General features: G+C 54.7%; 2 protein-coding genes across 7 annotated transcripts in view; both read left to right on the top strand.

Moving 5' to 3' along the window:
* NDRG4 (NDRG family member 4) overlaps window positions 1–11,568 on the top strand; it is a 92,062-nt gene extending 80,494 nt beyond the window's left edge. For 4 of the 5 annotated variants that reach the window (XM_044987102.1, XM_044987103.1, XM_044987100.1 and 1 more), the window contains 7 exons: window positions 376–432; window positions 524–575; window positions 1,375–1,422; window positions 2,021–2,056; window positions 2,555–2,606; window positions 4,857–4,895; window positions 7,191–11,568. In XM_044987102.1, the coding sequence (XP_044843037.1) occupies window positions 376–432; window positions 524–575; window positions 1,375–1,422; window positions 2,021–2,056; window positions 2,555–2,606; window positions 4,857–4,895; window positions 7,191–7,345 (439 nt within the window). In that variant the 3' untranslated portion in view covers window positions 7,346–11,568. The remainder of the gene's footprint in view (window positions 1–375; window positions 433–523; window positions 576–1,374; window positions 1,423–2,020; window positions 2,057–2,554; window positions 2,607–4,856; window positions 4,896–7,190) is intronic. The other variant, XM_044987101.1, reaches the window with a different exon arrangement.
* Window positions 11,569–13,584: 2,016 nt separating this feature from the next.
* SETD6 (SET domain containing 6, protein lysine methyltransferase) lies at window positions 13,585–25,887 on the top strand. 2 transcript variants are annotated; one of them, XM_044986713.1, is made up of 9 exons: window positions 13,585–13,705; window positions 17,186–17,287; window positions 17,804–17,948; window positions 18,617–18,758; window positions 19,195–19,389; window positions 19,702–19,825; window positions 20,852–21,032; window positions 21,467–21,609; window positions 24,508–25,887. In XM_044986713.1, the coding sequence occupies exons 1-9, from the start codon at window positions 13,679–13,681 to the stop codon at window positions 24,817–24,819; spliced, it is 1,371 nt and encodes a 456-aa protein (XP_044842648.1). In that variant the 5' UTR covers window positions 13,585–13,678; the 3' UTR covers window positions 24,820–25,887. The 2 variants fall into 2 exon arrangements, with proteins under 2 accessions (XP_044842648.1, XP_044842649.1); XM_044986714.1 differs by having other exon boundaries at window positions 13,591–13,705; window positions 17,189–17,287.
* The last annotated feature ends 855 nt before the right edge of the window (window positions 25,888–26,742 follow it).

Raw genomic sequence — 26,742 nt, 5'->3', positions numbered from 1 at the left:
CTGGGCAGCGGGTGTCAGGCAAGTGGGTTGGCCCTGCCGCAGGCCTGGGGCCGTGAGGGGTACGCATGGTTGCAATGGCAGGAGGAAGACGGCCAAGAGTCTCGTTAACCCCTCTGACCCTGGGAACTCAGCGCTTGTGCCAAGACTTTGCTGTTATGACATGTGCTGGGGTTTGGAGACCATCGCTCCATGTTTCCATGAGTTGAGCTGGGTTCTGCTGCCCTCCTGCACCTCCATCCGTCACCCTCCCGTGTCCGGACGGAGAGACGCTTTCAGGCCGGGGAAGCTGCCGGTGTGCTTTGTCTATGGGTATTCTGGGAGCTCTGCCATTGTGCTCTGGGGCATTAACCTCTGGTCCCCCTCTCTCCCCCTCAGCCGCAGAGACCTGGACATTAACCGGCCTGGGACTGTCCCCAATGCGAAAACGCTTCGGTAAGTCGCACGCTGGTCCCAGTGGGGCTGAATTGCAGCCGGGTGTTAAAGACCAAGCCCCTGACCACTCTCCTCCTCTTGGTGTTTCCAGCTGCCCTGTCATGCTGGTGGTGGGGGACAACGCGCCTGCCGAAGATGGGGTGGTGAGTAAAGGGCTAAACCCCGTGCTACCTGCTAGGAGGATCACCGGATGCCCAGACACAGACAGAGACAGCCCTCCCCAGCCTGCCACCAGCACACCACCTCCTCCTGGCAGGAGCGGGCATTCCCAGGGCGCTGTCGTGTCCTGCCCAGACCCTCGGCATCCTGTTCCAATACACCAGCCTTCGCGCTAGGGGGATTTAAACCGGCTCCAGATTCTCTCCCCCTGCTGCACCCCCGCTCTCTCTTCTCCACTGAGCGGTTTCTCATTCTCTCACTCCCTGAGAGTCCGTTTCGTCTCGAGTGGGTTGAAAACCAACATTTGTTGACATTTTGATTTTCTTTTTCCTTTGCTGTACGTCCCTTTCTTCTCCCTCTCTCAGCATCTCTCTCCTTCTCTTCTCCCCGCTCTCCTGGTGTTTTGCAGAACGAATTCCCGTTTTCCACAGGGTTTCCCCCCAGCACCCTTGCATGCCCCCATCCCTGCCACTTCCCCTTCTCTGCCCCCTGCTGTCTCCTCATTCCAGGCAGACACAGAGTAAGTCGGTCCTTCCCTTCGGACACTGGGTGGGGCAGCCTTCGATTCATAGATTCCAAGGCCAAAGACCTTCCCCAACCTAATTCCCAGGGCAGATCTTTTAGAAAACCAGCCAGTCTTGAGTTAAAGTTGCCAGTGCTGGAGAATCCATCATGATCCCTGGTGTGGTTCCAATGGTTAAAAACGTACGGCATGGAGGTGTGGCGGGAATCCCCGGCGCTCTGCTCTCTGACCTTCCTCAGCTCCGCTCTTCTCCCTGACAGGTGGAGTGTAACTCCAAGCTGGATCCAATCAACACCACGTTCTTGAAGGTAATCTGGGTCCGTCAGCCATCTGCCCACTGCGGGGGGGCTGGCCATCAGCCGGGGCGGAGAGCGGTGCAGACTTCTCCCCCGGATTTCTGCCGGCGCCTCTTGGCCTGCCTTGGTATTCCTCTCCCGAATCTCCCCCCAGCTCTGCCAACTCCCCTTAATCCTGCCCTGCAGTCCCCCCTGCTACACCAGGCCTGGCCCCCCCCCCAGCTCTGCCAACGCCCCTCAGTCCGGCCCTACAGCTCCCCCCTCCCCCCGTTAGCAGGACTTGCTAGCTGTCCCTCCATGGACACGGCTGACCTCTCCCAGGAGTGGGCTGCAGCAAATGGCTGCGGCCTGTCCCCCGCACACGGATGACTGGGGGGTTCTAGCGGGGACAGGGCTCTCTGGGCACCTTGTCCACCCCCCCGCCACTCCTGAGCGCCCCTGCCCACCTCGCTGGGTGCCCCCCTGCAGCCAGGGTCCCTGCAGACTGCCCCGGCAGCCACTGAAAGGTCCATGCAGCGGGTGGGCTGGGGGCGGGGGCTGGACTCTGACCCCGGGTGCCGGTAGAGGTGTCCCTGGGGCTCTCCGCTAACAGTTCTGTTTTCCCCTCCAGATGGCCGACTCTGGGGGGCTCCCACAAGTCACACAGGTGAGTCCTCCGCGCCCCCCGCCCCCGCTCTTTCTCCTCCCTTCCCCCAGCCCGGTCCTCAGCCCCACACCACCCTGGCTCTGTGTCGCTCCTGGAGCAGCAGGCACAGGTGTCTGGGGGGGGGATCCCTGCCCAAGGGGCTCAGTGAGCTGCCCCCGCTGCTCTGCCCAGGCCCTGCCAAGTCCCTGCTCTGTTCTGCTGCCATGGGGGCTTGGGGTGGCCCCTGGCCCTGGCTAATAGTGGGGGAGGGGCATGTGCAGATTCCACCTGGCTGAGCCCGGCCTGGGGGGCGGGGGCATCCCTGCTGCCCAGGAGAAGGGGAAATCCACCCCCAGCCTCCCCATGGCCTGGGAAGGGGGGTTACCGGGGAGGGGCTGCCGGGGATGGGGGTCTCTTGGCCTGGGTTTGGTGAGGGAGGGCTTCAGTCTGTGTCCCAGCAGCAGCCAGCGGCTCCTCCCGCCCTTTCAGCCTTGTTTTTCTTCTCTCCCCCGCCAACAGCCTGGAAAACTGACCGAAGCCTTTAAGTACTTCCTGCAAGGGATGGGTTACAGTAAGTGCAGGTGCCAGGTGTGTGTGGGGGTGAGTGTGGGGGGGACGGGTGTGCGCAGGGTGGTGGGAATGTGCCCTACCCATGGGGCTGTGTGTAAACGTTTGTGCATGCCGGTGCGTGTCGTTGTCTTTCCCACTGCACTGTGTGTGTAAGGGCACCGGTCGGGTGGATGGGCACATGCCTGCAGGGGTATGGGGGGAGTACCCAGATCTGTGTGTGTGCGACACTCAGCCTGGCACGGTGCGGTGCCCGGAGCCCCCGGCACGCCAGCGCTCTGTCCTCACGGCGCTGTGCTGGCCGGACGGTGGTTCGATTTAAGTTGCCCCCTGTCCTGCCTGCATAGAGTCACCGCCCGTTGTGTGAGCGTGTGCCCTGCGCTGGAAGCCCCTGCTAGGCTCCTGGGCCGGGGGAACCCAGGAGGGGAGAACCGAGCTGGTTTTCGGCACTCGTGGGGGGTGTGAAAAGCACAGATCAGTGAGACAACATGGCTGCCTCCCCATGGGCTCTCTGGGCTCCACGCTCGGTCCCTGCTCTTTGCAGATTAATTAGCGTTGCTCTGCTCTCCGGGGACAGGGGCGGCAGGTAGCCCCTTGGAGGCAGGCAGGCAGAGAGCCCTTAAAAAGCCAGTCCCAGCCCAAGGGGCCTGGTCTCCCTGGGTGCTGAGCACCCACTGACTGGTAGGAGCTGCGGGCACCTCAGGATCCGGCCCTACAGCAAAGGGCATCAGAACTTCCTTGCGAAGCAGCTCACGTAGCGGGGGAATGCGGGGAGGGGGCGTCCCAGGCCCAGCACTACCCTGCCTGCTGCCCAGCAGCCCCCTTGCCACCAACACTGCTGCCGCCTTCGAGCAGGACAAAGGGGCCTGTACCCAGGGGAAGGGCAGGACCTGGCCTGGCACTGGGGGTGTCAGAGCCAGTTCTGATTCCACAGTGGGGGAATGGAAGGGGGTGGGACTGAGCTGAGATTCCCCTGACCCCGCTGCTCTCTCAGGCGCTCTGGGATCTCGGGGTGGCCAGGAACCAGCATCGCTTCATTCTGGCTGCCCCTAGCGGAGACCCGTGCGGTGCCTTCGATGGTTCTGGGAGACGTGGGGGTGAGCGTTGTCCAGTCAGATTGCGACTTTCCCTGCCTTGTGCACATCTCTGGGCTAGCCCCCAGGAGAGAGCGAGTGGGTGTGAGTATAGCTGGGGGGGGGTGTATAGATGGGGGATGGGTGTGTATGTGGGGAGGTATAGGCAGGGTGCGTGGGGGGGTGTACACGGGGTGTGTGGATGCGTAGAGGGAGGTGTGTGTGTGTGTGGACGGGGTGTGTGGGTGGGTATTGAGATAGGGTGAGTATGTCCATGTGTGTGTAGATGGGGTGGGTGGGTGTAGACGGGGTGTGGGTGGGTGTAAATGGGGGGTGTGGTGTGTGTGTGTAGAGCTAGGGTGGGTGTAAATGGGGGGTGTGGTGTGTGTGTGTAGAGCTAGGGTGGGTATGTGTGGGTGTGTGTAGATGGGGTGTGTGGATGCGTAGAGATGGGGTGCGTGCGCGTGTGCGTGCAGGGCCGGCTCCAAGCGGCGCCAAAAAAAAAAAAAAAGCTGCAGCAGCACGATCGCGCCGCTCCACCCTTCAGCAGCAATTCGGCAGCTGGTCCTTCGCTCCAAGAGGGAGTGAGAGACTGGCTGCCGAAGACCCGGACCTGCCGCCCCAGTAGCGGCCGGAGGGCCGCCCCTTGGTATTGGCCGCCCCAAGCACCTGCCTCTTTAGCTGGTGCCTGGAGCCAGCCGTGTGTGTGTGTGTGTGTGTGTGTGTATGTGTAGAGATGGGGGGGGTGCGTGGAGATGGGGGGTGTGTGGAGATGGGGGGTGTGTGGAGATGGGGGGGGTGCGTGGAGATGGGGGGGGTGTGGAGATGGGGGGGTGTGGAGATGGGGGGGGTGTGTGCGTAGAGATGGGGGGGTGTGGAGATGGGGGGTGTGTGCGTAGAGATGGGTGGGGGTGGAGATGGGGGGGGTGTGGAGATGGGGGGGTGTGGAGATGGGGGGTGTGTGTGCGTAGAGATGGGGGGTGTGGAGATGGGGGGTGTGTGTGGAGATGGGGGGGGGGGTGCGTAACCCTTTTGCCGCCTGTCTCTCTCCCTCCCGCTCTCTCCGTGTTGTGGTTGCCGTCCCGTTGGTTTGGGTTTGGGGCAGGTCGAATGCTGACGCTCTCTTTCTCTCCCAACGTCTCTTGTCTCCCCTCCCCCCCTGCTCTCTGTCTCTCCCTTAGTTGCGTACTTGAAGGATCGGAGGCTGAGTGGAGGAGCAGGTACCCCCGTCACTGCTGCTCACCCTCCTCCCCATCCGCTGCATGCGCCCCCGTCTCCCGACTCCATGTGCATCGCTGCGGGGGGGCTGTGCGCCCGGGCCCACCCCCAGCCGCCCTGCAGTCCCGCCCTCTCCAGGGGAGGAGCGGTGGCAGAGAGCTGCAGAGGCTTCCCGGAGTGGGAGAGGCTCAGGGGACGGGACAAGGCTTTGGGGGTGGGGGAATAGCTGCTTGGGGCAGGCAGGGTGGGGAGCAGCCTCCCTGCTTGGAATCCGACCCCTTGGGATCTCTACCCGCAGCCGGGAATAGGCACTAAGGGGCACCTGTTCGTGGCAGCACCCTCCACTCCTGCTGCTGGCAGTGGCTGGTGCTGCTGTGGCGGCTGGTGCCGCCAGGTGCTCCGTTCGCCGGGGCTAGCAGCCCGCTGTGGCATTTGCTTGTGCGTTGGTGGTAAGGGTGGGAGCACGGCGGGGAAGCTCAGGGCTGCTCCATGTTTCCCCGGCTGGGTACAGGCTGCTGCCCCCACCTGCACTGGAGAAGCAGCCTGGCAGGTGGGCTGGCTCGAGGGGTCCCAGGGCTACTGCCCCTCGCTTCCAAGAGCCCCTTGCTTGCCTCCCTGACGCCCGCCCGGAGCTGCTTGCGAAGGCTGGAGAGGTGTTAGTGGGGAGGGGAGGGGATGATTCCTGTGCCACTTCTCCGTCCCCTCCCAGGGAGGCGGGAGAAGGCTGCTTAACCTGGGACCCCAAACCAGGGGGGAGACCCCTTCGCTGCTCTAAAGGCCAGGACTGGAGCAGCGAATCAGTTCTCTGATGATCTCCTCCCCTGGCTCTGCTGCACCGAACTGGATCTTCTGCCTCCTGGCTGCTCTGCGGCCCAGGGCGCCGGCTCAGCTGCAGCAGGGGGTCCTGGCGAACATGCCTCCTATTTCAGGGAAGATTTAGGGATGTCCTGTCCTGGTAAAGTGCATTCAGAGCCCACCTGATGGTGCGCTGGGGACTGCGGAAACACCACCAGGAGAATAATTAGCTGCTTTTCTTGGCCGCACATGTAGGGTCTTTCCAAACCTGATGCAAATGGGACTCTCAGAACAGCATCACGGCGTCAGCATGTCTGCCGGGTATTGGGGGAGTGGTGGGCTTACAGCTTTCCCCAGGGCGTTGTGACTCTGAAATCCAGCAGTGGGCTAGTGCATGAGAGCCAGAGAGAGACCAGCCTGCTTTCATGCCCGCCCAGATGTAGACAAATGGCACAGGTGGGCTAATGTGGCTTCCATCCCACTTTGGCTCTTAACTCCCACATCCATTGGGAATAAGCCGCATTCACAAAATGTAGCTGGACTAGTTCATTGCTGCGGGGGTGTCTCCTTCCTGGCATATGCTCTCGGGGGTCCCAGTCTGACAGGATGGGGACAGGAAGGATCCCATCTCCCATGTCCATTTAGCACAGAACGGTTTCTCCTATTATACCCTCTCTGTAGGGAGCAGCTCCAGGTCAGTGTTCCCCTCCCCCAGTGCCAGGCAGAACCCCCAGGGTCTCCTTTGTGGATAATACGCCCTATAGGGTAAAATTGCACTGCACAGTGACTGAAAAGCTGGGTTGGAGCAGTGCAGAAGGCTGAAACCTCCTTGCCCCGGCATTTAAGGACAAGACAAGTCACCACCCCTTGTGGCACTAGGAGGGGTACGTTTCACCGAAGCCCCGATCATCGTGAGTGCACGGTGGCATGCCGGCGTTCTTGTGCGTGGGGATTTTCACGGCCATCTCAGAGGCTCTGTGCGCACAGCCCGGCTAACGTACCAGCTGGGTGTTAAGGCCCAGATCCTCAGTCTTTAGATCACCTGGCTGCCCAAAGGGGCAAAATATCACGTGTTAAAACCTCTCGTGCAAACTCCTACCGGGAATTGCTGGAGGCAGGGGTGCAGCCCCTCTAATAGTCTGTTCCCACACAGTCTAGAGTGCTCAGCTCCAAAGGTATCTGGGCTTAGCAGCAGGAGTCGCCCCCCCAAACACCATCCCAGTGACAGATGGATTAATGGACCCCTGCTGCCCTCCATCATAGGCCGGTAGCAGCTCATCTCTTGTAACACCGCATGCTTCAGGCTTGAGCAGTTGGAAGCTGGCATCTCAGTACGCGGAGGCTGAGAGAATGGCGCTTCACTCGACGGGCTGGAGAGCCCGTCACTTCACCAGCGTCGGCTTCGCTTGTGTGTCGTGTCTGCTCGAGTCCTTGCCAGGCCCCGGGTGAAATCCCTAACCGTCTCTTTCTCCCTCTCTCCCCATCCCTCCCCTCCCCGCCAGTGCCCTCGGCCAGCATGACCCGGCTGGCCCGCTCCCGCACTGCCTCCCTCACCAGCGCCAGCTCGGTGGATGGCAGCCGCCCCCGGGCCTGCACCCACTCGGAAAGCAGCGAGGCCATGGGGCAGATCAACCACACCATGGAGGTATCGTGCTGAGGTCTCTGGTCCCTCCGCCGTCTCCTCCTCCTCCTCTTCCTCCTCCACCGGAGACATTTAGCATCGTTCTGCATCGAGTCACCATCCAAACGGCCATCCTGTTCGGCTCCCAACAGTTACCGTGTTGGGGTTTCTTTTTCTTTCTCGTCGGGTTTTTCCCCCCCCCCATTTTAATATTGCATAAAAAAGGGGAGAGGGGAAGCACCATTGTAAGACCGCCGGTTCAGTCCACCTCTAGCTATAGCTGCAACTTTGAATTAGTGACGTTATCCTGTTGTCAGTCAAGCAGTAACAAATCTCTCCACTGGTCAGGCCCGTAGGGTTCTTCCGTGCAGTTGGTTGGGCGAGGCTCCTGAGAGGAGCCCTTGGCAGAGGCAATGGGTGTTGGCTCCGCCCAGCCGCTTACGTAGCTTGTTAGCCAAAGGCTCGGTTTCCTAAGGTCACCGGTGGGAAGTGTCAGCAAATTGGCCAACGGCAGGAAAGCTCAAGCAAGCACGTAATCCCGTACGTGGCCATAGTAACCGAAAGGCTCATCACACTTCTTTCGCATGAGGTGGGGTGTTCATAACAATCTGGGTTGCTTTGTTTAAATAAACTGCTAAGAGTTAAATGTAGCATGGCCCCCCTTCCAGTGATCACCACCGTCTTTTTTTTTTTCTTTCTCCGATTGACCTGCCCCTGGGAGAATTGAACCTAGGATCCCAAGAGCTAAAAGCGTGAGTCCCTACCACTTGAGCTAAAAAGACCGCCTCAATTAGCCATAGTACACTCCTAAACTGCGATAAATGGTTCAGCCACTAGAGGGGGACAAAGACCACACGGTATTTACATGGGTTTAAACACTCCATGTTGTTGAGTGTCATTGGGTAGCGGTACCCAGGGTGGGGTCCATGCATCATTGGGTTAAGGTGGGAGATGGGGAGGAAGAAACAAAAAGGGCTTGAGAAATCCTGGTTTTAAAATGTCGCTGCCCACTGGGATTTAATCCTGGTCATGCTGAAAACTAAGCATTTGCCAAGCCATGGAAAGAGCAATATGAAAGGTAGCTGCTCTGCAGAATGGCTCCCTGGGCCCTTCCTTCCTAGCCCTCTGGCCTGTCCATCCAAAACAGGAAGTAGAATTGTTTTAAGGCAGGAAGTGACATGTCATGAGGACTGGGCATTAGCCCCTCCCCTACAAGACACCAACACCCAAATGCTGCTGGGGTGAGATCTGTAAAAACATATAATAAAAATAACAGTGCCCCAAAAAATACCTGCACTAAATGAGACCTAGCGATCTCTGCCCTTTCTGGTTCCCAAAAAGGGCGCAAGTCACAGGATCTTAAATTTGCCCCGGACGCATTTAGAAACAATGAATAGTTGCGCATGGGCCAGTGCTATAAACTAAGCTCCCTGGTGCTCCATGGCAGGACGGAGCCCAGGGCTGCCCGTGCGTGCGCTTGTGACTCGTGCACACACACGTCCCCTTTACAATTGTTTTTTGCAGGAAGGACAATCAACGACCGTAACCAAAAACAGACTAAACTCCTCAGCAGTCTCTGCGCCTCCCCCTCCCTCCCATGCCGATCCAAGGTTCAGAAGGGTAAAGCTCCGTCCCGGCTCCCGGCAGTGCTGCCAGGGGCTAGAGAATGGAGGAAACTTACGCAGGGGGCAGGTGGTGGCGATTTCCATGCCAGGGCTGTGGCTGTGCAGGTTCCTTTCTCCCTCGCTTTGTGAGGCCTGTTCATGCTCTCCAGAAAGGCTGTTAGAAGCAGACGCTCCAGAAACCTATAGGAAGAGTGCAAAGGCTCAGGGACAGCTGCTATTGTTCTGTTGGTGGACGACTGTAGTATTTACAGGCCACGTGCTGGGGACAGCCTGCCCAAGGGACAAAAGCAGGGCCAGGGCTCGCCAGGGCTGATTCCCGGCACCTCTAGCTTTGGCAGTTCAGAGCCCCGGCACTTATGAAAACATTGCTTGAGCCCTGGAACCTCTTTCATCACAAATTGAGCTCTGGACAAAAGCATCTTCCAGGGTGTTTGTACAGCACCTGCCACAACTGGGCTAAGTTCTAGCCAACGGGTGATGCATCTTTATGTGCCTGGGCCATGACTTCATTGGGTGTTGTGTGCATACCACAAGCAGGCGGCATGGCCTCCAGAAATGCGCCTCTCCCGCTGACCGTGTGTCCTTTACTAGCTGAATTAAGTCAGTAATTTGTCCCAGCTCGTTCTGTTTACTGTTAGTCTAGATGAATTGGGCTTTGAGCTTGGCATCCTGTGCCCACTGCTAGGCAGGCGTGATGGCGTTGTGCCAGTGTTGTTGTGGTTGGCACAGTGGACTCAGGGCAAGTGGGTACCAGCTTTCCCGGGGATATTTGAGTCTGCGTCAGTCAGTGTTTTGCTCCCCAGATTCTGGTGGGAATCCCATTGGAAACCCCCAGAGCCAACACCTCTTCCCACACGCCCCATTCTCATTGTGTCGGACTCATTTGTCGCTCGGCGTTCCACGCTGAGCGGCTGTCCAGGGCTTGGTTCTTCCTCAGTGTTGTGGCTCGATCCGTTCCGAGTTGGTGAGGTTCCTACGTGTCTGTGATCCGTCACGAGGGGCTGGGGCTGAGTGTGGTTTGGGTCTGGTGCACAGGATGTGAATGCAAATTGCATTGTAACAAATCCAGGTCTCTGTGCTGTATGGCGGCTCAGAATGTCATGGAGACAGTGGGGAACTGAACACAGATCCTCTTCTTCCAAAAGCCCAGCCCTACCCACTCGAGCTAAAGGAGAATCTCTGTGAGCTGTTAGCAGTACAGGGCCCATGACATGCAGCTGAGCATTTTTGATTCCATCCAGTAAATGGCTTTTAGCCAGTTTGTTCCAGGGTTTACTAGTTGGTGTGTTGGGAGTGGAAATTTCCCTAGTCTCACCTGTCGATGGGATTCCCTTGGTTGTCAGCGGCTTGTATGCGGAGGGTGAGGAGTGCTTGGGCGGGCGTCTGGGGTAAGGGGAGCTACGTTGTCATGTACTTTGTGTGTAAGGGCTGCCTAAACTTCATGTTAGCCCCGCAGGGTCACCTGGCTGTGGGGCCAAAACGCCGTCCCAGCATCAGCCCGCCTGCAGTTCCTCTGCCTGGCTCTAGAACCAGCCCTGGGGGGCAGGGAGAGAAACAAGAGCTGACCTTACACATTCCCAGGATCAGCCACCGTCTCCTTCCACCAGGTCCCAGGCAAAAGTGAGTCGCCAAGGGAGGCCACACTCCAGTGGGCCCAGGCGTGAGCCATGCCCGCATGGGAGTACCATATTTTCTATGTCAGGACGAGAACCCTTCCCTTCCTGTTGCATTGCCCCTGGGCCAGAGGAGGGGGGAAATGGACCATAAGGTGAAGTCCAAGGGACTACAGAAGCCCATGAGGAACACATCCAGTGGCATTCTGTGCCATTTCAGCCAGTGAATGCCAGCTCACTGCACTGGAAGGCTGCAGAGCCAGTTAAGAAGGTACCGAGCATGCACCATCTCAGATGCTGGGTCTCCAGTCCCTTTGACCCACCCAGCTTCCATTCCGGTCCTTTGTGACCACACAGCCCCTACAGGACGCCTCAGCTGCCTGGCTTGCCACACTAGGAGCTGGAGGGAACAGATCCAAAGCTGATCATACTAGCAGCAAGAAGAAATTCTGTTACAGATAAAAAAGAGAGACAGCATTAAACATCCCGTGATGTTCCAGACACACTGTCTCTTTCATGCATATGCTATCTAGGAGAGTGTGCGTCTCTGACCTCTGCTTACCGTATGGATAAATACAGAACACACACGCCACACACACACACATAGTGCATTTAAATGGTAGGACATCACCACAAGCATTCTAGAAACTCTCTGTTGTGTATTAGTTTGTCCCGGACTCTGTTTTTCCGTGTGCTTCCTTCTGAACATTAAATGTGAATGTTTGACAGCTAGTAGGAATTCTTTTTACTGTAGATACTGCTGCAATTTTTCTTGTTTTTTTTTAGTGTGTCCTTTCAGATAATATATATAAATACCTATACATAATATATATATTGGATTTTCCCCCCTCTTTCTTTCGTTCTTGTAGCAACTGGTAACAAATGTGTGGTTTTAACATTTAAGGTGTTCTGGCTGTAATTTTGTTCTGGGTTTAAGTTTTTTTTTTTCCTGGTTAAGGTGGAATTTACTGAATTTCAGACTTCTGTATGAGGTGAATCCTTATATTTTTGTGCATTAAGATGGTTGGTAGGTTGATGCTCAGAAAGTTGCATTGATGCCATGGTATTTACAGACGACTACAAAAATGTAAACTGGAACAAAAAATGGTTGATGTAGAAAGGATTACTGTGTCAAAAACTAATAAAGACATTAAGAAGAACCTAGCAGACTCCCCTGCTTTTGTATCTATCAATGTTATGTGTATCTTTGTACTAACCTCCCAGGGACCAAAATGTGGGGTTGGGGGGTGATTACTGCAGGGCAGGTAAACAACTCTGGAGAAGTATCTAGACTGGTCAGACTGGGTTCAAGAGGCCCAAGAGATAAAGAAAGAGCTTGTGGCATGTCTCTAAAATCTGACTTAATCCTGGTTCCACGGAAATCAATGGCACTGAATTCCCAGCAGCAGAATCCGGCCCTTCGCAAGCATGTTGGGTTGGGAAGCAAAATGCATCATGTTCCTGTGTATCTCTAAAACCAAACTGGCAATGAGTTTGGCTAGGAGCCTTTCAGAACAAACAGGAAACCTTGTTCTCTTCGGTCTGCCCTGGAGTTTCCCCATCAGGGAGCTGTGGGGGTCCCTTCAGAGAGCTTTGGGGAGTGTCTAATCATCAACTTCCCTCTAAAAGGGCTTCATCAGAATAAGGCTCCTATCTTAGCAACATGGATGCTATAAAGGCGAGCGGGGTCATAAGGGATCAAATGGGATTGGGAACCTTGGTCTCAGTAGTCTTATTGTACTGTACCCTTATGTGATGGGGTGTGTGGATCTTCACTCTGACGCGGGAGCTGGAAAGGCCAGGGCAGAGACAAGTAGGACAGGTCTCAGGTATGTATATTCCTTACGAATGGCCCGGGAGCTATTTTCTCCTACTGTCACTAGAAGCCTGAGTTAGTGTCTGACATTTGGCCTTCTGTACTAGGTCGCAGTTCCTGCTGACACCTCCAAAGGAATGTGGGACGTAGAGGAAGGATGGGCCAGTGGTTAGGGTGCCACACTAGGATTTTGCAGATCTCTTCTCCACAGGCTTCCTCAAAACCCCTGGTCAGCTCCCATCTAACCCTACATTTCTGCCAGCAGGCATACGCAAAGCCACCTAACTCCTGACATGCTCTGGTAGGATTCACACACTAGGCATTCCCCTGCCTATTTCACCTGCAGGCCCGACCCTGCAGACATTCAGAGGCTCCCTTTAAATCCATTGACACCAACATCCCTTTCTGCTTCCTTTGGCTAAATGGTTGAAGCTAAGCAAGCCAGCGGTAGCATCCACCGAGCCACAAGTCAGTGTGTCTGACACCGCTTCCTAAAGGGAAAACAAATGAGATGGGCCCAAGGTTTTGCCGCTTTAGTCAGTGCAGCAGTGACTAGAGCGTGGGGCCACAACCCCAGGAAGGCAGCTGGGCTGCTCTCATAACCACCCACTCTGAGAACGGATTTAGCTCACGTCACCCACGTCTTACTGCAAACAGCAGCAGCAGCAAAGGGGTTGAATTTTAATTCAACTGGAAACTTCTGAAACCAGAACACTGAGGCCAAGTGTTGCCAAGGGGACCAGCGGCTGGACTGCCTTGAACACCTGCCCTCTGGAAAACAGGCTGCTGGGGGGCATCGCTTCTCCCCACTCCCCCCCCCTTGCTGCTCTCCCAAAGCTCTGTGCGCTCTTTGTTGGGGGAGAGCCTCCCATGGGAGCCCCACGGGCTGCGCGTGGACCCCACGCAGCCCCGCACTGGAAGGGTTTGTCCCGCCAGAATGACCCCGCTGACTCCCCAGGGCCTGGGGGAGCCTCTGGCTGCTGCCCCCCCCCCAGGGGGGAGGCTGCACTTTACTGGTGGGGGGGGGAGCCTGGCCCCATTCTCCCAGCCCCCCCCGCCTCCAGCCCTTGCCACACAACCAGCCCCCTGCTGGGGCCATGGGCATCCCCGCCCCCTCGCCCCCCAGGCAGCCCCTAGGGCTGGGGAGGGGCGGGGCCTGCCGCTCTAGGCCCATCTCGGCCCCCGTAAGCGAAGGGGGCGTGGCCTGCCCCAGCCCGGAAGGCGGCCCCGGGTGCTGGGGAACCACGTGGAAGCGGCGGCCGCCGCCTGTTTTCTGCGCTGCGGACGCGGCTCCGTCCCACCCCCGAGGCCGGGCATGGCGACGGCGGCGAAGCGGCCCAAGGTAGCGGGCGGGGGGACGCGCCTCTGGGGGCTCGGGACCCCGCCCCCCGCCACGGGCGGCTCCAGCACTGGGGGGGCCGGAGCGGGACACCCCCCCCCCGAGAGGTGCCGGGGGCTCCCGCTGCAGGAAAAGCCCCGGGGGCGGGGCGGGGCGGTCCCGGCTCCCCAGGTAGCGGTGAAAGGGGCAGGTGCTGCCCCACATGCTCGTCCCAGGGCTCGGCTCCGGCTGGGGCCACTGCGGAGTGAGACGCGTTTACACCGGGGTGAGGACGAAGCGGATCTCCCAGGCTCGGCTGGGCAGGGCCGAGGAGGGAGCGGCGGGCTCGGCTGCAGCCAGTAATTACTGGGGCGGGGTGGGGAAGCCTGGGGGTAGCTGAATCCATCTCTGACAGAAAGGGGATCTGACTTGGGTAGGGGGCCTTGGCTCTTAATCTGTATGTTGACACTTACTGGCCCAACAGCTGGTCACTGTTATCGGGGCTACGGGTGAGAGCGAAGAGTCAGCCCCTGCCTTTATTAACTTAAATTCTACTTCAATTAAAAATTCTTCAAGTGGGTTAAAGGCTGAATCTAAGCTCTGAGCTGGGTGGTGGGCAGCGAGGTGGCAACGTTTGCAGATGCCACTAAATTACTCAAGATCGTTAAGTTCAAAGCAGACTGGGGAGAGATACAAAGGGATCTCGCAGAACTGGGTGACTGGGCAAGGAAATGGCAGATGGAATTCAGTGTTGATAAATGCAAAGTAATGCACACTGGAAAACATAATCCCAACTATCTATATAAAATGATGGGGTCTAAGTTAGCTGTTACCACTCAAGAAAGAGATCGTGGAATCATGGATAGTTCTCTAAAAACATCTGCTCAATGTGCAGCAGCCGTCAAAAAAGCAAACAGAATGTTAGGGAACCGCTAGGAAAAGGATAGAGACTAAGACAGAAAATATAATGCCTCTTATATAAATCCCTGGTACGCCCACATCTTGAATACTGTGCACAGTTCTGGTTGCCCCATCTCCAAAAAGATAGATTGGAACTGGAAAAGGCGCAGAGAATGGCAACAAAAATGACGAGGGGTATGGAACAGTTTAGGAGGAGAGATTATAGAGACCGGGACTGTTCAGCTTGGAAAAAAGAGAATTCAGGGGGACTATGATGGATGGCTGTAAAATCATGACTGGTGCGGAGAAAGTGAATAAGGAAGTGTTATTTACCCCTTCACATAACACAATAACTAGGGGTCACCAAATTAAATGAATAGGCAGCAGATTTAATACAAACAAGAGGAAATATTTCTTCACACAACGTACAGTCAACCGGTGGAACTTGTTGGCAAGGGATGTTATGAAGGCCAAAAGTATAACTGGGTTCTAAAAAGAATTAGATACGTTTATGGAGGAGAGGTCCAGCAATGGCTATTGGCCAAGATGATCAGGGACACAACCCTGTGTTCTGGGTGTACCTAAACCTCTGTTTGCCATAAGCTTGGAATGGGCGACCGGGGATGGATCACTCAATAATCGCCCTGTTCTGTTTGTTCCTTCGGAAGCACCTGGCATTGCCACTGTCGGAAGACAGGATACTGGGCTAAATGGATCTTTGGTCTGACCCAGTATGGCTGGTCTTATGAAGATTGAAATCTGAAAATGAAATCAGACCGACCTTGCTCACATTAGCAACAAATATGTAGGGCTAGTGAGTCAGAAAAACACCTGAACAAAGCAACTTGACTCTAGAATACAGGTTTTAGGTGGAATCTTTTCAGTGGAGCTAGCCAGACGGTTTTAAATAATTTTCACTAGGAAAGTAGCTCCCTTTAATTAGCTTAGTCGCGAACCAGCCCTGATTTCTGCAAATCCATTTGTCTAATACTTGTTACGGGTTGTTTGCAGACTGTCCCCTTTGACCATTGGCTGTTTTGTGTTGTATGAATGGCTGTGCAGTCTTGTTTCTGCTCCCTCATTGGGTAAGTGACACTTTGAGCTTGTCTACACTTCCGCTTACGGCGATGGAACGTACGTCGCTCAGGGGTTACATTGACTTACGCGGTAATGTGGACAGGCCCTTTGTAACACTCTTCTAGAATGATCTCTTGGACCAGAATGATCACCCTGCAATTTGAAACATTTGGGATTAGCGAAGGATTAGACACCTTCTTGGGTTAGCCCAGTGATTGTGAGTGACAATAATGGCCCCACAAATCCTTGCAAATGGAGCTCTGTGCTCTGATTGAGGGGGGGAAATCCCAGATTGTTGTGTTTTCCCTGCTACTTGGTTAACTTTTTCATTAACAGTCCAGTTTCAAATGCTAACTTTCAATGATACTTTGGTGATTTTTGCCATTTTCCTCTAATGTAAACTTAGAACATAAGAATGGCCGTACTGGGTCAGACCAAAGGTCCATCCAGCCCAGTATCTGTCTACCGACAGTGGCCAATGCCAGGTGCCCCAGAGGGGGTGAACCTAACAGGTAATGATCAAGTGATCTCTCTCCTGCCATCCATCTCCACCCTCTGACAGACAGAGGCTAGGGACACCATTCCTTACCCATCCTGGCTAATAGCCATTAATGGACTTAACCTCCATGGTCTGGCTGGCTTGGTCTGACCAGGTAGACAATTCAACCAACAGTACATGGGAGGGAGATGGGTTTTTATTCCTTTTGGGGCACAGATTCTCCAGTGGTGGGGAGAGCTGCCATGTCAGGTAAGGGTAACAGTAACTATTACAGTCTGGAAGAATGCTAGGCCCTGTTGAATCTAAGAGCAATAGTAAATAATCTTCTGCCTGTGCATGTGCCACAGAACAGAAGACCTACCCGAAGAAGTGACTAAACCTGTTGTAAACATTTCTGAGATCTTTTACCTCCCAGTTCAAATCTTCTGGTCGCAGCAGAGAACAGCCGTCTTCTGTCATTCTTCCTCTCTTCGCTGCAGCAAGGGCCTGTGTTGGGAGAGAGAAGCATGACTGGCCTGTCTTCTAATGATGATCTCGCATACATAAATATCCCCTTTCATCCCAAAGCACTTCACTCACCGCAGGAATGCGGCCATCTCTGCCCAGAAACACAACCGATGTGTAACCCATGCACAGCAGCCGTTTAAGACAGGAAGTGAAGGAACTAGGGTACCCAATTGAAGCTATAGGGATAGCTAGTAATAATACTCTGTCCGTCCGTAGACTTCAGAGCAGTTTACAAAGATGGGTAGGCAGCCGCCTCACCCTGTTTGAGATGGAGAGCCAGGGGAAATGAAATGATTTGCCCAATGCCTGACTGAGCCTGGCTTTGCTGGAAATAGCACCCAGGTCTCCTAACTTCTGATCTGTTGTTCCATCCACGGGAGCCTAGTGCTTCCCTCTGTGTTGTAATTTACCAAAGCTGGAACTCAACGAGGCCTCCAGGGTTTCCCTCCGTCCTCTGCCGTGAGATCTCTCTAGTGCCTGAGCTGTCCTTGTTCCCTAAGCTTGACCCCTCTTTCTGTTAGCAGGTGGCTGCAGGGGGCAGCCCTGCAGAGGACGGCAGAGCTGACCCCCTTTCTGGCTTCCTGGATTGGTGTGAGAAGGTCGGGTTGGAGCTCAGCCCAAAGGTAGGAGGATCCGGATGATGGAAGCCGGGTATCGAGTGACCCTCACCCAGGTGTGAGTCCCAGTGTTCAGGGGTCTCAGGCTGAGTGTGGCGTATGGGTATCTGCCACCCGTTGGGCTGATAGGGCAAGGCTGGCGTTCCAAGGGCTGGGTGATCACTCATCCATGGAAGTTCTCGGGGGAGGGGTTGGAGTGGTAGGCAGGGAAGCAGCCAGGCTGAGTGCGAGGGCTTACGAGGTGGTGATTTCCAGTTACTTCTCGTGTGCACTAGTGCAAGGGTGCAGCCGTCGGGTTGGCTGTAGGTTTGTTATTTAAAAACCAACCTCCTGTTTACATTGGCAGGAAATCCCTCGGCCGCGTGAGGGATGAGTCTAACTGTCTGGGCTTCCATGGATGCTGCTTGGATTTATTCTCCTGACCTCTTGGCTTCATTTCCCTTGCAACCCTTCATGGCTGTCCCACCAGAGGCAGGTTTTCACTGGGGTCCCCACAGGCCCTGACAGCCACCTCTCTCCTAGGTCTACGTGAGCAAAGAGGGCACGGTGTCAGACTACGGCCTGTTGGCCAGAGAGGACCTCCAGATCGGAGAAGTCCTCTTCACCGTTCCAAGAGCCGCGCTCCTGTCCCAGCACACCACCTCCATCCGGTCCCTCTTGGAAAAAGGTACGAGAGCAGGACACGTGGTGTTGAGCTAAGAGCCCTGCAGCTGACTTCAGCTGGCTGCCAGGTTGGAACAAAGTTCTTGAAAGTTGGGAGTTTTTCTAACCTGGTTCTTTGATTCTCCTGATTTCTCCTGCTCCCGTGGCTGCTCTGTCGCCATGTTGGCCCCCATTTTCTCGTCCAGCCGAGGCAGGAAAAGGGAGATTGGCTAAAACGTTATGGTCGCGCCTGCTGGGGGTAGACCAGTGATTAATATGCAGGAGTCTGGAGAATTTCAGGGGCAGCAAATCGGGCCTTAGTCAGTGGCCAACGTGCTCCCGTCTGCTTCAGGCAGCCTGTAGCCTGGGGGAATCTCATGGGGAGGGGGAGTTGTCTAAGCTAGACCTGGAGAGGGCAGTGGTTTGCAGAGCTTCTAACGAACAAGTGGGGTAAGGGATTGTTGGTGGAAGAGCCACCCCCACCCTCCTGTCTCTCTGCCATCCTGGGAGTAGCAAGTCTGGAGTCCCCAACTCACCCCCACCCCTTCTGCCGGGGAGCCTGGAGCAGTGCAGTGATTTTGATCCTTAACAGCCAAAGGCATTGGCTCTCCAGTGAAGGAATAACAAGACTTGGGATCTCAGCATGTTCCTTCCCTCCTCTCCTTCCTGTCTCCTCTCTGTTTGGCTCCCTAGACCAAGCGTCCCTGGAGAGTCAGTCTGGCTGGGTGCCTCTCCTTCTGTCTTTGCTGCATGAATACACGGCCAGCAACTCCCACTGGCGTCCCTACTTCTCGCTCTGGCCTGACTTCAGCAGCCTGGATCACCCCATGTTCTGGTAAGATTATACCACACGCTAGTGTCAGGCTGCAGAAATCCAGCAGCCTGCACGAGACTCGGTCCTGGGCGTCGGGTCCCTCCTGCCACTGGGGCGCTGGCTTTTGGGAGTTGGTGTGCTCCTGGGGATAAAGCACTGTTCTGGCCTCGGTTCTGTTCCTGGCTGTGTGCCTCCTGCCCTCTTTGGCTGTTTCCCCAAGGGTCAGCAGCGTGTAGCTTGGTTCTGTTAGATACGTTGGTAGCCTAGGTGGTTGCCCATCCTAAATGCTAGCCAGGGTTTACAGTGGGTTGAACTTGGGGTCTGGGCTAACTAGATGCAGACAGCAGTAGAGTGGGAGGCCATTGAGGATCCAGGAGACTTGACTCAAGGGTAATTATATTAATTCAATCCCTTCCTGGCTGGGGATAATCTCTGCCATGCCTGCCCCTTGATACAGGCCTGAAGAAGAGAGGGTGAGGCTCCTACAAGGCACTGGCATCCTAGAAGCGGTGAACAAAGACTTGGCCAACATCCAGCTGGAGTACACCTCCATCATCCTGCCCTTCATGGAGTCCCACCTGGACCTCTTTGACCCCAAGCTGCATACGCCGGAGCTGTACCGGAGGCTGGTGGCGTTCGTCATGGCCTACAGGTGAGATGGGGAGTTGCAGTTCCGCAGCAGACGTCTCTGGATCCAGAGGGGCTGAAATGAAGCCTCCTTGGGTGAGCCTGAGGAATCTCCTTGGGGAGTCGGATATGAGGGCTAGATTGTAGCTCACCAGGCTTCTCCTGGCAGGAGGTGGCTCTGGCGCTGCCACCGCCTGGGCTCACTGCGTACACTTCTCTGTGCCCTCCGAGGTAGCCAGCCAGCCCCTGGCACTCACGGGCCCAGGGTGGGCTACGGGCCATGGCTTCATTTCGCAGGGCTGGGAATCGGCTTGTCCTCACCTCTCCTCCCAAATAGCTTCCAGGAGCCCCTGGATGAGGAAGACGAGGATGAGAAGGAGCCCAACCCGCCCATGATGGTGCCCATGGCTGACATTTTGAATCACGTGGCCAATCACAATGCCAACCTGGAATATTCCCTGGTGAGTAGGTGGGGAGCTGCGTGAATGGAGAGTGTATGTATCCCTAGGCATTGGCCATGGCTCATTACTCGTCCAGCTGGTTCTATCTGATCACAACCAGCTGCAGTGTGGTTCCCCTCTGGCCTTTGACGGGGGTGCAGGAAGGGAAGCCCAGCCCTGGCTCTCCGTTGAGACACCTGGATTCCAGAGCCAGGTGGGGGATTGTTCAATCATCCAGTCTGCTGCCCTGCCTGCCACAGCCCACAGCACCTCACCTCTAACCCGGGGCTTAGCTCCGTGACTGGCGACCTGTATTGCTGCTGCGTGGCGGAGGTAACGCTCGGCTACAGTAGCCCTCGGGGGTTCCATGCTCCTGGCCCCCAATGCAAGGACCAGATCTGCCCGTGTGAAGCCCAGGGGGGTTCTGCCTGGGCAGCAGGATGTGCCTTCGCCAGTCTGATTGCAGGGGGGCGTTGGGGCCTCCACGTTGGGAGATAGGGGGCCCGGCTCTAGGACATGCCGGGGGCCGGAACCCTGGGAAGGAATGGTTTCCCTGGAGGGAACGGTGCTGGCCCGTTTGCTGTTGGAAGCCTGATGTCCCTGTTTGCCATAGAACGAGCACGGGCGATGGCAATGCAGACTGCCCCAGCCCAGCGACTCAGGGCGGGGGGAAGGGCTTGGTGGGCCACCAAGGTACTTTTATGTGACAGGAGCAGGACTGGAGACTGAGCGGTAGCGGCTACTGTTACACTCACCTCTGTGTTTGCCAGGGACACTGGCTCTCCCAGGTCAGCCTATTGCACACGGTATTGGGTGGGACACAGAGAAACCCGCCCGCGTTGGCCAGGCAATGGGATTTCCTGGTGTGTCCCAGAATCACTCTCTCTCCTGCGCGAGGGCCGTTGTGGGGAGCCAGCAAGGCCTAGTTCCCTTACAGTCCTGGCAGGGGGAACTTGGCCGCGCTTGCCGCATAAGGACGGAGTCTCTTACTCTGCGTATCGTGACGCTGCCTTCACCTTCGTGCCTGTTCCGTCCCTCTGCCTACAGGAGTGTTTGAAAATGGTCACCACGCAGCCCATCAGCAAAGGCCAAGAGATCTTCAATACCTACGGCCAGATGGCCAACTGGCAACTCATGCACATGTACGGCTTTGCTGAGCCGTACCCCGGCAACACGGACGACACTGCCGACATCCAGATGGTGACGGTGCGCAGGGCTGCCCTGCAGGGTGAGTGGCTTGTAGCATTTGGAGGTAGGGTAGCTTAATTCTGACTGACTCTGGTAGAAGGAGACTATGGGCCATACCTGCAGCCCTTTAAACAAAGCGTGTAGCAGCCAACCTTCCATAACCACTCATCGCGGGGCACCCACAACGTTTTCCTTCCACCCTCAGGGATGAGCTTCAAGGCAGCCACAGACAACCTCTGCCTCTGCTTTAGAAACAGTTCCTGAAACTGCTTCTTGCCTCTGGGTTTTAGATGGGTGTGGTGCTCAGCACCTCGGGGCAATCAGGCCTCTAAGGCATTGCACGTTGGGGTACAAATTCACTAGTGGCTTTTGAAAGTCTTGGCCTGTGTCTTGCTCTACAGAGTTTTGTCCGTCCTCCCCCGCCCCTTGTGTAGTGGGCGTGGTTGACTTGTCTCTCCTGTCGTCCTCAAACAGGTGCCAGCACTGAAGTGGAGCGGCAGCTTGTCTCTGAGCAGTGGGATTTCCTTTGCCAGCTGGAGATGGTGGGGGAAGAAGGAGCCTTTGTGATTGGCTGGGAGGAAGTGTTGACGGAGGAAGAGCTCTCCATGACATTGAAGGTGCGTGGTGCAATGTCTGATGGCTGCACTGATCCTGCCCCATGGAGGCTTGTTCTCCAAAGGCTTGGCTGACTTGTGCTGTTGTCCCTCCAATGTGGGGTCACAGGTAGAATCTCTGCCTTACGAGGAGGATGGAGCTACTCTGGAATAGTTTATAAATACTGCATGTTGACCTGTTACGGGGATTTTTTTCCTGTAAGAATAAAGGGGCTCGGGAAATTCTGCCTTCCTGTGATTAGAGCTTTACTCAGAACTGGGAGGAGCAAGGGTCTAATCACAAAGATGGAGTCTGGTGCTCTGGGATTATATGGAGGTCAAGTTAGAGTCTAGCATGAAGGAGACGTGTGAGCTTCCTAGGGTAGCCGAGTCTCCGTGCTCTGATGCTCTTCAAGAGGGAGAATTACTGTGACAGATCAGGGGATGTGTCCATGTGGCATTTAATGGTATTGTTAATGTCTGGATGTATTTCAACATCCATTTTGAATGTAACCTTCAGGGTATGGCTACACTTGCAAATTTGCAGCGCTGCAGCAGGGTGTGAAAACACACCCTCTCCAGCGCTGCAAATTGCGGCGCTACAAAGCGCCAGTGTAGTCAAAGCCCCAGTGCTGGGAGCGCAGCTCCCAGCGCTGTACGTTATTCCCCACAGGGAGGTGGAGTACGGACAGCGCTGGGAGAGCTCTCTCCCAGTGCTGGCGCTTTGACTACACTTAGCGCTTCGAAGCGCTGCCGTAGGAGTGCTGCCGCGGCAGCGCTTTGAAGTGCTAATGTAGCCATAGCCTCAGTGTGGCTGAGAGCTCCATTTTGTAGAGAAACTGTCCAGGATGCTGAGAGTGCAGTCACGCGCCATCAATACAATAACTCCTCACTTAAAGTTGTCCCAGTTAACAGGTCTGGCTACACTTGCAGCCGTACAGCGCTTCGAAGTGCGAGTGTGGTCGCGGGGCCAGCGCTAGGAGAGAGCTCTCCCAGCGCTGCAGGTACTGCACCTCCCTGAGGGGATTAGCTCCCAGCGCCGGGGCACTGTTTACACTGGCGCTTTGCAGCGCTGTAACTTGCTGCGCTCCGGGGGGGTGTTTTTTCACACCCCTGAGCGAGAAAGCTGCAGCGCTGTAAAACGCCAGTGTAGCTGAGGCCACAGTTGTTTCGATGTTAAGTTGCTGATCAGTTAGGGCACATGCTCGTTTAAAGTTGTGCAGTGCTCCCTTCTAACGTTGGCTTTGTCCACTGCTTGCAGGAAGAGCAGCCTGTTGCAGCTAGCTGGTGGGGGCTTGGAACCAGGGTGGACCAGCAGCCCCTGCCAAGTTCCCTGTGCTTTAGCCACCCAGCAGGCTATCAATTGCAGCTGTCCCTCCCCCCACTGCCATGTGCTGCTCCTGCCTTCTGCCTTGGAGCTGCTCCCCAAGCCTCCTGCTTGCTGTGCAGAGGGGGCTAATGTCAGGGTGTCCCCCCTCCCCCTGCTCCTATACCCTGCTTACCCCTTCTTCTCCATATAGAGCAGGGTGGGGACACAGAGAGCTTGGCAGCTGCTGTCTCAACTTCCTGATCCACTTATAAAGACAATGCATTTAAGAGTGGGTCAGCTTACTTAAAGGGGCAGTGTGCATCTCTGTCTCCGTCCCACACACAAGGTGTGCGTGTGTCTCTGTCTGCCATGCAGTCTCCCCTCTCCTCCATCCCTGCTGCCGTGTAGTGTGAGGCTACATTAACAACATGTTAACCCTTGAGGGCTCAGCCGAGTGCTAGTTCATCATTTAGCACAGGGGTTCTCAAACTGGGAGTTGGGAACCCTCAGGGTCATGAGATTATTACATGGGGGGTTGAGAGCTGTCAACCTCCACCCCAAACCCCACTTTGCCTCCAGCATTTATAATGGTATTAAATATATAAAAAGTATTTTTAATTTATATGGGGGGGTCACACTCAGAGGCTTGCGATGTGGAAGGGGTCACCAGTACAAAAGTTTGAGAACCACTGCCAGCAAGGCATTCCCTGGGAAATATCCGACCCTCTAACTTCACCACCTCTGCCAAGCTTCACAATCATCATAGCTGTGAACAGTATTAAATTGTTTAAAATGTATACTGTGTATATATATCTATATAATACATAGTTTTTTGTCTGGTGAAAAAAATTTCCCTGGAACCTAACCCCCCCCCACACACACACACATTAATTCTTAGGGGGAAATTGGATTCACTTAACATTGTTTCGCTTAAAGTTGCATTTTTCAGGAACAGAACTATGATGTTAAGTGAGGAGTTACTGTATTGGAGGGTCTGTGCTTGTGACAGCCCTCATGAAGCTAGCTGGGAAGGGGGGAGTATTTAAAACCCTGCCAAAAGGCCCCTTCACTCCCCAGCTGTGCACTAGCAGCACTGAAACTAGGAAGCAGACCCCTGAAAATCAGGATCTTAAACATTGAGCTGCTTTATTTGCTTGCTTTTTTTAAAGCTTTCTCATCTGATAAGAGATTAAATGTTAGTCAACTGTACTGTGAATCTGTTTTCATGTTAAGGGTCCAGGAGCAGGGAATTTTAAGCAACACACCAGCCTTCCCCTCAGGACTGACAGTATTGCAATAAAACTAAGTACTGCTGGGAAATTAAGGCCCCTGAAGATCAGATCCTGTACTGAAGCAAGCATGCTCAGCATTCGTGTCTTGGCCAAATGCCCCCACTAAACCAACTAGCTGTTTTGCTTTCCTGCTGTTGGGTTATTCACTACCTCCTTAGTGCCCATTCCTGGGAGTCCAGGAGGATTGTGTTTTCATAGCTTTGATAGAGATTCCCCCCCCCCCCCCAAAACTAGTGTTCAGTAGCTGAAAATTGGGACCTTGATTCTATTCAACCTTAGTCACTGCTTGAGATGATTAGGTGTCCGTGTGGTTGGTTGTAGGTGCTGTGTATGGCTGCAGAGGAATTCAAAGAGTTTAAAGAGCATGAGGGCTGGGAAGAAGACACAGAGGATGAAGAGAGCTTTACTTTGTCTAACGAGACAATACCCAGACTCAAAGCCTCATGGAAGAAGCTTCTCCATGACAGTGCACTGCTGACGCTGGAGTCTTACAGCTCAGACCTGAAAGCAGAGCAGGACTTGCTAAATGACAAGGTGGCTTATGGCAAACTAAGCCTGAGAGAGCAGCAGGCCTTGCAAGTGCGCTATGGGCAGAAGAGGATCTTGCACCAATTGCTGGAGCTGACTAGCTAGCAGAGGCTGAACTGGGACTTGCAGCCTTTGTATAAAGCAAACCTTGCACTCTCACCCCCACTGTCAGGATGGATGGGGTGGCCACTTGTATTCAGGAAGACCAGAGGGTGAGAGTTGATTTGGACCCAGTTATTCCTGATATTTCTGTAGTGGCTTTTCATCTACCTCTTGACTTTCTATAAATTACATACCTGTCTTACTGGGGAGGGAAAAGTCTGTTCATTAAATTTCAGCCATAAGTGTGAAATGCAGGAGGGTTCCCCCAAGACCCAACATGGGTGAGAGTTAAGGAGGAAGCATACCCAGTCTAGCCATGCTAAGGTTGATTGAGGAGTGTGTTGTAGGGATGGCACTGACCCACCCCTCGGACACTTGCAAGGATGACATCTTGAAGTGGTTCTCCTCATTCACTGTCACCAAGCATCTAAGAAAATGCTCACTGTAGTCAACAGGGAGTTTTCCATTAGTAGAACATCCTGCTAACAGCCTTCAAACTCTGTAAGCAGCTGTGCCTGCAGCCCAGCCCTGATAGTAACTCCTTCAAAGCCTGAGTAGGGCTGCAGATTTTTCCCAAGCTTCAGACTAAAGATAGCACATTTCAGAACCCTGAATCTGCTAGAGAGTTGGCTCAGTTCTCTCCCTTGCACTTCATCCTGCGTATGGTCAAGCAACAAGCCCTGAGACAGAGCTATCAGTTATCATCATATTGTTACTCAGTTTTGCTGTAGGTAAAGCCTGAGGGGTTTGGGGGTGTAACTAAAATGACCATGGGCTTTTAGCACTGATTAGTGTTATGCACTTTTTTGGCCAGTATGTGACAGGATGTTTTTACCCAGTTCTGAGATGGCAAGAATTCCTCTGTGGTATGACTTCAGTCCCAACAGTGAGGGAGGACAGGGGGTGCTATCTGCCTTTCTCCTTAGAAAGTCAGCAGAGAGCAGCCCAGTGATTTGTGCCATGCCATCTCTGCCATGCAGTAGGTAAGGGATGCTTGGCAACACAAGTTGTCTTTGGGAATTGCTCCACTGTCTAGAGGCCTGGATGGTCACTGCCAGAATCTTAAGATCCTACAATACAATGCAAATAACTAGGCCACATCCTTTTCTCTGAATGACTAAAAATGGTGCTGATCTTTGTCAATTTTTTTTTAATTTAAAAGTGTTCCGATTCTGTAGTGAAATGTTTTTTTTCCCCTTGCCTCTTAATACTAAAGGCTGTGCAGGCTCATTTATGAAAGCAAAGGAATTTGAAACACCACTGAGCTGGACTATATTCCCTGTTCCTTAACCCCTGCTCTGTTGGTGCTGCAGGCTGAGGGGAAGAGTAGTTTTCTGCTTGCTAAAATAAAGGTATGACAAGTCACAGGGAAGAGATCAGTTGCAGTAAGATTTACTTACCAGAGCTTTTGCATGCATCTTCTGTGGTCTTTTCAATGGGTATTTCTGCTTTCCTTTTAGTCCAGGTGTCAGCAGCCTCTGGCAGGTGGCTTGCCAGGGTGGGCCAGTTTGTTTACCTGCCACCTCCACAGGTTTGGCTGATCGCAGCTCCCACTGGCCCCAGTTCACTGCTCCTGGCCAATGGGGGAAGCAGGAAGGGCAGCCAGCACCTTCCTCAGCCTGCATCGCTTCCCACCACCCCCATTGGCCAGGAGCTGTGATCAGCTGAACCTGCAGACACAGCAGGTAAACAAACTGACTAAAACAAGGGTCTGCAACCTCTGGCATGCCCAAGCCAATCACTTGTACTTGTCCAGTTGACAGCTGAGTCCTTGATTTCCCCTTATTCACCACTGCAGTAGAAGCCTTGAAGTAGGCAGGGGGTGGAGGGTGGGCTTGCATTTCTCCCACCAACTGGAAGTGTTGCAGTTGATGATTTGGGGCAGTGAGCTTTTTACCTCAGCTACTGGCTAGCAGGTAGCTTGTG

The sequence above is a fragment of the Mauremys mutica genome, chromosome 14, assembly GCF_020497125.1.
Source record: "Mauremys mutica isolate MM-2020 ecotype Southern chromosome 14, ASM2049712v1, whole genome shotgun sequence".
Taxonomy (NCBI): domain Eukaryota; kingdom Metazoa; phylum Chordata; order Testudines; family Geoemydidae; genus Mauremys; species Mauremys mutica.
This window is presented reverse-complemented; position numbering and strand designations above follow the sequence as displayed.

Excerpts from the sequence above, each read along its gene's own strand:
- SETD6 (XM_044986713.1), top strand. The coding sequence starts at position 13,679 with ATGGCGACGGCGGCGAAGCGGCCCAAG. Across the intron at positions 18,759-19,194 it reads CTGGATCACCCCATGTTCTG|GCCTGAAGAAGAGAGGGTGA; the intron begins GTAAGATTATAC and ends CCCTTGATACAG. Across the intron at positions 19,390-19,701 it reads GCGTTCGTCATGGCCTACAG|CTTCCAGGAGCCCCTGGATG; the intron begins GTGAGATGGGGA and ends CCTCCCAAATAG.